Genomic DNA, 10,864 nt, shown 5'->3' with positions numbered 1-10,864 from the left:
AGTTACAAATGTTTCTACGAAGTGAAGTTGTAATGTTCAATATGACAAATACGTCATTATATTCTTCTGCCACTTTCTAACCGAGACTATCGAAACAACGAACGTAACTCGGTTAGAAAGTGGAAGATTAATATAATGCCATATTAGTCAGATTGAACATTACAACTTCACTCGATAAAAATTTNTACTCGAGCGCTCGTATTTTTAAAATGTAGTACTTAAATAGCAGTCAGTTTTTAATTCTATTCCAATTCATTCTGCTAACTTTTGTATGCCAGCTTACAAGGGAGTAATATCGAGTGTTAAAAGGCCAACAGCTTTCGCAATTTCGGGATTCACACTGATGCTGCATAAATAAATTTTATTCTTACAAATCTAAGTAATTGCCAATTCGGCCAATCAAATAGATTACAAATATTTACCACCATCAAAATACATTGCAAACCAATGATATAAATTACAATATATCAAACGTAATTCTTATATTTTCAAAGGCATTAATACAACATAAAAACACTTTAATTTTCCTAACTCTATACAAAAAACACATTTGGAAACTCATTTTAAAATACAGACGTCTGATAATCTAATTATTCATAAAAACAATTGCAACAAGTTGCAATGTCTTGGCCAAGGAGAGCATTGGCATAATTTTTTTACTTTTTTCGTAATGAATAGTATATGTAGAGAAAATATTACTTTTACTTATGATTATATAATATTCAAATTTCTGTGTAAAAACCATAGAAATTTTTTATACGAGTGTCAATTCGAAAATTTATTCTTTTTAAAAAGGAAAAGTTACAAATGTTTCTACGAAGTGAAGTTGTAATGTTCAATATGACAAATACGTCATTATATTCTTCTGCCACTTTCTAACCGAGACTATCGAAACAACGAACGTAACTCGGTTAGAAAGTGGAAGATTAATATAATGCCATATTAGTCAGATTGAACATTACAACTTCACTCGATAAAAATTTACATAAACCCCCAAATATAAAACAAATTTTTATGTTTTTATTGTTTTTATACGAATATTTCTTTTATAAAATCCTCAACGGTGCATATCATATTTATTCAAAATTACTTTTTATATTTATCAAAATAAAAATGTTTCCTATTCACACTTCTTACAATTGTTTTGTTAAATTTCTTATTACTTAAATATAGCTCATTTTCATCAGCGTATCCTTAATTTTGGCATAGTAAGAATATGAACTAAACAGACTAAACGCACTTCGGTAGTTAAACATAAAAATATAAGAATCAAAAGTCTACTTTTTAAAACTCTGAATTTAAAAATATATACTGTATTAGAGAAATCCGTTACGAATGTTCTATTACTCTTAAAAGTGTGCTAAATTCACCACTCATAATACAGACTCGATCCAAGATGTCCGAATTTCTGAGTATTTTATCTGACAAGTGAATGTAATAATTGCAATTTGACTCACGTCGGTAAAAGTTACTCCGACGGGTTTGTCAATCTTTTCGATTAAATTCACAACACGAAGAAACTGGAACAATAAACTCGATCAACAATCAATAACACAATCAATTCATATTTTATCAACAATTATTTGTGTTTGGATGAAGGCAAAAGTGTCCGGCTCCCACTTTAAATAGCCTTTGTAAATGTTTATCACTTATTACATGGATTTTACAACAAAACGGTAAATGAATTAACAGCCACAAGTATGAATTTTGATATTAACCAAACCTTACTATAACATTTTTAAATAAAAACTAGTAAACACAGAAAATAGCCATGGAAAATATATCTGGACACATCTAATTTACTTGTGTGAATACCAAATACTATAATTGTATTATAATTTATGACTTTATAGAATAATGTTTATATTTATTTTCTTATAATATATTCTTGTTTAAATAAAATGTCGCGTTAGTTTATTTTCCCAAAAATCAGGATATAAAAATATTCCAAAATAAAGCGAAACGGAAAATTTTTAATGGAATTAATATCGTTTATATTCACAAAATTTAAAAAAGTTAATACTGATTCTACGATGCACTAGGATCACAAGATCTTCAAAGAGAACCACACCATGGATCTCTTAAGTAAGGAAAATAAGAGGTAGCTGGTGCATCTTTTAATCAAGATAATTTGTCTTCAGAAAATATTAATTAGGAATTGCATCGTGCATAGTAATATAAGTCTACGACTGCTGTCATTTTGATTTAGTTAATGTAAAAATTTAAATTTTTATAAATTCATTAATCTAAATACCTGAAATCTCCAGTTACTTCAAGTATGGAAATAAAATTTTTTAAAAATAATTTCAAAATATTGGAAAATTTTTGTATATATTTGAGAATTTTAAAATATTTTATAAAATTATATTTATATACTCATTATCATAAATATATAATTTTCTTCGAGAATCTTCTTTATACAACACTGACATCACACACAATATAAATAATACTTATTGTAACGAAGACTAATTTTTACGGCATTTCCTGCATAGTTCCACGAAATGGTTTTTCTCCATCACTTGTAAGGTTTCAAAATGGATTGTTTCAGTTTTCGCATCATCTTCATGGTTGTGCGCTTATTCGATTCCTCCGATCTGTCCTCCACCTTGTGCTTCTCTTTTGTCGACAATCTGTCGAAAGATGCATCTAGAGATCCTCCAACGCCACCATTACTGCTCGATGACTGCTCACGTCTCTGAAATAAATTTATAGCATCACATAATTCTGCTACTTTCGGCACTGTATAATGTAACAAAATAAAAACACTGATTTTTCTTCCTCGTCATGTCATAGCCCACACTGATTGCTTTAATTCTGTTTTTAATTCTAATTGTAAATTATTTTTATAAAATATTTAAATTTTTCATAATTGTGCGATTCTAACAATTTTAACCAATTAAAAATTTCAGTTTGGAAAACTGACATTTTAAAATTGTTAATTCGTTCAAAAAAACATTCCCTTAAAATCAGGTAAACTGATTAATAAACGTTTTCTATAATTTAACCACGTTATAAAATCATTTAGCTCGTTTGTTATTTTTCATTTACATACACAATCTTTTAAACGATTTCCACAGATAAGAGTTGCCAACTGTTCGAATTTAAAATATCTTTTGTAAAAAAACTCTTCTGAAATGTTCTGAAAAATGAACGAGGAGCTGTGTTTTCATCTTAGCTTGTCCCTTTTCTACGTGGTAAGTTGGCATTCCTAATCATAATCAGAATTACCAGATGTACTTGATCGCCTCTTGTTCTCCAATGCTACAGAAAGGCTCTGCCCAGTTGCTGTCTCACCGGTGCCAGTTATTTTTCCAAAATAACAGGCACCGTTCGAATCACCCAACTAATGAAAAACTAATTCTATATTCTATCTTGTTTACATTCATCCGTTAATACCAGGGGTCACCAAACTTTTCTCACAGCGGGCTACGTAACTGAGAGAATGACGAGCGCATAACCATTTTGTTCAATACAGTACTCTGAATACACTAAAAATAAAGACAACTAACATATTTATTTATCAATACACAAACACGATGGCTGCAGCAAACTCATAATGGCTTTTCTTAGAAACTCCATTGCAGCTACTTACAAAAAGCGCTAGGACATCCAAAGTTGCCAAATTTTTTATTTCACCGATTTTCCTAAAAATTACATTACTCTCAGATACAAAAATCAGATTAGACCAATTTTGGCATTTTTACTTACACTTATTTTAATTTTTTCTACATAGTAAATTTATCTACAAACTCTGATATTTTCATATAAATGATTATATTTTAGCTCATTTGTGGCACAGTGTGGTAGCGGGCCATAGTTTCGCGAACCCTGGTTAACACGAATACTAGTTTTTAGTTTAGAAAAATACTTATTGAATTTGGGACCATGTAAACAGAACTAAAGTACGCTATTCAAGAAATAATAGGATTAATAGGTATTATAGAAAACAGCGAGTTTTAAAGCTATTAAATTAGAAAACTAATCTGTTTCTTTAGGACATAAAAATAAATATCTTAACATTTTAAAACATATTCAACTAATTACATAAAGCTGAGTTTATTTTTGTAAATTAATAAAGTTATTAATAGTATAATTGAGCCGTTGATTTTGAAAGTGGACTTGTCTCACTTTCATATTCAACTCACAATAAATATCGTGGACGAAATAAATTACTAGTAACAAAGTTATACTGATATTAAGTTATTTATTGTGAATTGATTAGAAACATAAATTTTACGTTAATTTCTTATAAAAATTAGCTTTAACCTTTTTTTCACAAAATGGACTTTCCCCACTTTCAAAATCAACGACTCAATCGATAATAAAAGAGATTAAACTATTGGTTAAGAACTGCTCGACTATTACTGTAATATGTAAACATTATTTTAGGTCTTTAATAAAAAAAACCTTTAAGCAGAAATTTACATACTCTATATTTAATGTAAAGTGTGTACTCCTGTTAAGTGCATTAGAAAATTACTTGTAATATATAAACAACATTGTACTGTATATAAAAAATCTAGCAACGAGTTGCATAACTTTCCCGGCTGTTATGAGATTCTACTTAAAAGTGTTTATACTATTAATTATAATAAACTAGCTTACCCGTCGCGCATTGCTGCGATCTCAGAAGAGATGAAATTCAAGCAAACTCGTTATAATAAAATTAAATTTTCATTTTATCATTTTTATTGAAATATATTATTATTATTCGTTTTCATCGGGAAAACATTTCAAAGTGTCGTTTCAATTCTATTTATTTATTGGAGTGCTCGTGGATACACGATATTTTTTGTTTTTTCGTCTGGTGCGTACACGAATAAATCAGAAGGTTTTCCGACACATGAGCCGGCCACATACAGTTGTCCACGCGAGAAGCACGGATTCTCCAAACTTAGCCCACACACTTTCAGCGATTGTCAGAAGCGCGATATTCCCCATTTATATATATTTTTTTTAATCCTTTATAATTTTAATTATTTAATTGCTCCTTCCTCTCTTCCTTGGCATGTTGTGAAATTTCTGATAGTTGGATAATAAACCGTTTTATTGTAATTTGTCTTTTTAAATTATTTTGAGTCGATATTAAAATTTGAAAAAGGGGGATACCTAGATCGGTAAAATAGGCGAATTTCTTCCTACAACTTCGGTCGTTGTTTGGGGTACAGTTAGGATTTTAACGAAGTTCGAGCGAATACATAATTAGCAAAAAAAGTCGAAATAAAGTGATTAAACAAAAATTATTATAAATATCGTAAATAACAGTTCACAAATGCATATATAGAGATATTTTTTGAAGGGGGAAATGGTCTTCACAATTTGAAATCGATCGTACACACTATGCGCGATTGCTCGTGTAAGCGCGCGCCATCTATCGTAGGATAAATGTACTTCGCGGGAGTGTATTAAAAAATTAAAAAAACTTTCCAAAGTTTTATGGCAATCGTACTATGCCACAAACCTTCGCCGGAGTATATTAAACAACTTCCCAAAGTTTCACGGCAATCGGATAAACGGTGTGGTAATGCATAAAGGACACACACACACACAGACAGACATACATTCATTTTTATATATATAGATAAATAAGATTGTATGTAGCGCCATCTCTTATGAAATTTTGTTATACAGTAATCCCTCGACTTACGCGATTTTCAAATCTCATCGATTCGTCTTTTGTTTGAGCGCCACACAACTCTTGATTACTCACTCCCCCAACACTATTGTTCAGCTTACATTTCGGACGTGTCGCGCGGAATCCACACATAGCTACAATTTATTTTGTGTTATTTATTTCTGTGTTTGTTATATCTACGGAGACTCAAGAGATTTCTTGTAACCGTGAACGAATCAAATGACGAGATAAGATTAACGAGAACATTTATTAGCTTACATATGTCCGACTTGGATTTTACATAAATTTCGAAATTATACCCCGACTTACGCGAATTCGACTTACACGGTTATCGCTCTGTCCCACCTATCACGTAAGTTCGGGGTATTACTGTATTTATTAATCGTTACAAAATGGCAAAAAGCTTAATATTGAGGGTAGGGTGAGTTTATAAAAATTTATAAATGCTAATAACGAGCTAAATCTTCATTAAGTCCAATCCATCTTGAGACAAGACACATGATCCCTTCTGTTTCCCCACCCTATTGATCTTTCACCTCCAAAATGTAATGGCATCAATGCCTCTACAATACAATACAACTAACAAAAGACAATGACTGTACACTAAGAGTTAGCCGGAGAAAGAAGGAGAAGGGAGAGGGAAGACAATAAGAAAAGGAAGAGGATGAGAAGACAGAAACAAGAGAAAGGAAAAATCCCTCTGAACAGTGTATATGAGGTTACTATTCCCTCTACAATAAATGTTGGTGTTAGGTTCTTTGGCTGCAAGACTGTGGGTCAAAAAGAAAACCTGAGTTAGAGTTATAGCTTACACCAGTAAGTAGTGAAGCTATATAAAAATAGAAAGACTAAAGATTAAGGCTTTAAACTAGAGTGAAAATTTAAATCAAATACTAAAGTTAATACAGAACCTAAGCTAACAACCCTATAGGAAGCACAATAATATAACTGAAACAACCAGGAAGATAGCTAAAAAAGTAATAACTTAAATCTAATTTAACTAACTTAGTAATAATTACGATTTAAGATAGCTATAATTTAAAACTAGTTACACTAATTTATTATTAAACAGGAATGCTGACAAAGATAACAACTCAGATAAGAGTATGCCATGACAAAGACTTCAAGTAAGATGCCAATTTATGTTTTTATATATATATAAGATGACAAAAGACACAAAAGACAATGAAATTAAGACAAAACAGAACCCAAAGGACAACAAAAGAAATCAAGGGACAACACTAGAGAACTTTCTTTCTTGAAATTTTAAATTCGGAACACGATTTAATTCCAAACCCACCCGACCAGAATAAATTTGCTACTATAAAAGACTCATCTTATAGACATCTGCTCGAAAAGCAAATCTCCCAAAATCTGAACACTACTTCAAGGGTTGGAGCTGGGAGACCAAAGCCATGCTTCCTCTTAACATGGATGTGAAATTTAGCTGGTAACCATTTTAACGAAGATCTCTTAAAATCCCTCTGGCTTTCAAGATTACCACACAATATACAAGCCATCTTAGCCACATCAAACGAAAAACTTCAACAACTGGCCATTATGGCCGACAAAATCGTGAAATTGGTCTCCCCCACACATCAATACGGTCAAACATGATCCCTTCACAATCTCAGCCCTGGAGAACCAAGTTTCAGAATTAACCAAACAGGTTAAGAACTTTGCTGCATCAATCAACAACCCGTGCCGCTCCTACGAATGCTCCAAATACACCTCTAACAACAAGGTGCCGCAGCAAATCACGTCAAAATCAACAGCACAGCAGCCCTGACAAAGGCATATGTTTTTACCATACTACCTTTAGTGCGCAGGCAAAAAAATGCAAAGCCCCTTGCTCTTTTGACCAGTGGAAAACTGACTGGGTGGGCACTTACGGCCAGCAGTGTATCTGCCACATCGACCGAATCACCATAGCCGACCCTGCTACCAAATATAAATTCCTTATAGACACCAGCACCAACATCTCTGTGATTCCAAAAATTTTCAACCCATATCCTAGCAAACCTGAGAAGCTAGTCCTGTTTGACATAAATGCAACGCCTATACCAACTTACAAAACAAAATTAACACTCAACTTTAACTTAAATTGGAGTTTTTCATGACCATTCGTAATAGCAAATATGACTCAACCCATCATAGGAATTGACTTTTTGACAAAATTCAACCTACTTGTGGATGTCAGAAATAATCAACTAATGGATGGAGACACGCAGCTTGAGTCTCCTGGTTGCTGGCAGAACCAACCTACAACTTTCACTAATATCACTGCAGTGACCAACGACTCCCCTTATTATCGTATTTTGGCTGAGTTCACTACCATTACAAATCCATTGATAATTTCAAAAACCAATAAAATGCCAACCACCTTCTATCATATTGAGAGAAAAGTTCCACCTGTTATCTTGAATCCAGACAGTTGCCATCTGATATACTCCGTGCGGCACATGAATTTCAATTCCTTATGTCCCAGGGCATCATCAGACCATCCAAAAACCCCTGGGCCAGCCCACTATATATGAACAAGGCAGCAAATAGCCAGTGGCGACTACTGCCATCTCAATGCCACAACTGTCCCCAATTGCTATCCTATTCCTCATATCCAGGATTGCACTCAACTCCTCAAAAACTAAACCATCTTCTCCACACTCAATCTAACTCATGCCTATCATCAGATACCGGTCTTCCCAGAGGACATTCCAAAAACTGCCATCACAACTCCGTTAGGCTTGTTTGAATACATCTATATAACACTTGTCAAACCTTTCAGTGGTATATCCATCTGGTCCTACTTGGCATTGGCTTTTGAATTCTCTATTTCGACAATATATTGGTCATGTCCAAGGATGCAGATAAACACATGGACCACCTCTGCCAAACATTCCTCCAGTTGCAAGACCACAGCCTAAAATTAAACCCATCCAAGTGCATCCTCGGAAAATCTGAGGTTCTGTTTCTCAGCTGCATGATCACGTCATCAGGTGTAAAGCCTTTGCCATCAAAAACCAAGGTCATCAGTGATTTTCCTCAACCTAAAACTGTCACTGAGCACTGTCGCTTCTTAGCCATGCTCAATTTTTATAGACTTTTTTGCCAAACACAGCCAAAACTCAGGACTCATTACTCAAGTTCCTCAAGAATTCCAAGAAAAATGATAAATGCATCATCTCCTGGAACGAAGCTGTTCTAAAGTCCTTCAATCAATGTAAAGCAGATCTCTCAAATGCAACGACCCTTGTGTACTATTCATCAAATGAAGTCTCTCTTTAATGGTAGACGCATCTAATGTTGCCATTGGCACTGTATTCCAAACCCACACTGCTGAAGGATCTCACCCATTAGCCATCTTTTTGTGAAAGCAAACTCCTACCGAAATAAAGTACAGTATCTACAACAGGGAACTGCTCGCTATATAGTACTCCGCAAACAAACACTTCCGCCATACCATCAAAGGTTGGAACTTTGTCATCTTTACGGGCCATCATCCACTCACCTTTGCATTTCACCAAAAACCGGAAATTTGCTCTCCATGTCAGCTGCGATGTCTCGATTACATTGCACAATTCAGCACCAACATCAGGCATGTTACTGGCTCAAATAACATTGTGGCAGATACCTTTTCTCAGATCAATGAGATTCGACTTCCCATAACAGACTTTACTGCCGTAGCAAAAGATCAAGCAAATGATAATGAGCTAACCACACTCCTCACAGATGACAAAACATCACTCATGCTACAGCCACATCAAATCAGCCCATCACTACAGTTATATTGTGACACAAACGACAACAAGGTTCACCCATACATACCTCTCCAATTTCGCCGTCAAATCTCTTCCATGCACAATTTGGCCCATCCAGGAATTGTGCAAAAAGATGTCTAGTCCAAGAACATTTTGTGCAGCCTTTGATGCAGAAGGACATCGCTAACTGGACCTGTTCCTGCATAAATTGCCAATGGTCCAAAGTGAATCGGCATACCAACAGCCCTTTTCAGAGATTCGACCTTCCATCCAATCAATTTGCACATGTACATCTTGACCTCATCAGACCACTTCCCCCTTCAGATGGATCAACCTAACTACTCACCTACATAGATAGAGTTACGAGGTGGCCTGAAGCTGTTCCCCTCCATGACATCTCTGCTGAAACAGTCACTCACATTTTCGTCTCTCATTGGATCTCCAGATTTAGCATCCCCTCTATCATCACCACTGATCAAGGCCGACAATTCAAATCTCACCTGTTTGCCTCCCTAAGGGTGTGACTATACAGACGCAAATGTAGAGCGAGCGAGAGGTTGCAAGCAATTTAGTTTTCATAAAGGAAAACCATGCACAAACGAGAAGCGGAAAATAACGCTAGCAAGAGCGAATTTCTGATTCTCACATATATCTGACAGGTTTTGATACTTATCGCGTCTCGCCTCTTCTCGCCACATATTCTCACTCACTCAGAAAATTCACTTGCTTGCGTCTGCATAGTCACACCCTAACAGCTATGTTGGGCATCCATCACATACGTACAACATCATACCATCCATCAGCCAATGGTTTAGTTGAAGAATTCCATCGTTCCCTAAAACAAGCTCTCAGATGTCACAAACAACACTGGATGGAAACCTTCCCAATTGTTCTTCTTGGCCTTCGATCAGCATTGAAAGAAGACATCAATGGTACTTGTGCTGAGATGGTCTAAGGCACAACCCTTCGTCTCCTGGCAGAGTTCTTTCATCCTTTGTGGGAACCTTCAGCAGATCCTTCATCCTTTCTCCATCGTCTATGGTCCATAATGAAGTCACTTACACTGACTCCAACATCTGTACATTTAAAACCCTCACACTTTGTTCATCAAGTGCTTGACACCTGCTTGCACGCTTTCATGCGAATAGAAGGGCATAGAACTTCTCTGACCTCCCCTTATGACGACCCCTTCCCAGTTACCACAAGGGCACTCAAGCATGTCATGATTAGGGATTGCAATTGCTGGATCCCTCATCCAGCAATCCAGCTGGATCCAGCACAATTTTCGACCTGTTGGATCCAGCACCAGGTGCTGGATCCAATGCTGCGGATCCGCAAATACTCAATTAACTTTCTAAATAATGGCGCAAAAGTTTATGTTGTCGGCCTTGCCGCTTTGCTACGTGCGCTCTCACTCAGCGGCAAGAGTGACGTTGCCGTTCAGTGCGGCACATTCTACACCTCTCTC

The 10,864-nt window shown here is 35.1% G+C and overlaps 1 protein-coding gene across 3 annotated transcripts in view; it reads right to left on the bottom strand.

Moving 5' to 3' along the window:
- Positions 1 to 203: 203 nt before the first annotated feature.
- The window catches only part of LOC111635349 (rab effector Noc2-like), a 75,825-nt gene continuing 65,164 nt past the window's right edge, over positions 204 to 10,864 (bottom strand). For all 3 annotated transcript variants that reach the window (XM_023380289.1, XM_023380288.1, XM_023380290.1), the window contains exon 10: positions 204 to 2,698. In XM_023380289.1, the coding sequence (XP_023236057.1) occupies positions 2,519 to 2,698 (180 nt within the window). In that variant the 3' untranslated portion in view covers positions 204 to 2,518. The remainder of the gene's footprint in view (positions 2,699 to 10,864) is intronic.

Source organism: Centruroides sculpturatus, unplaced genomic scaffold (genome assembly GCF_000671375.1).
Source record: "Centruroides sculpturatus isolate CEXI.00-Female unplaced genomic scaffold, Cexi_2.0 scaffold916, whole genome shotgun sequence".
In the NCBI taxonomy this organism is placed as follows: domain Eukaryota; kingdom Metazoa; phylum Arthropoda; class Arachnida; order Scorpiones; family Buthidae; genus Centruroides; species Centruroides sculpturatus.
Note: the sequence above shows the minus strand (reverse complement) of the source record. Positions and strands in the feature narration are given on the sequence as shown.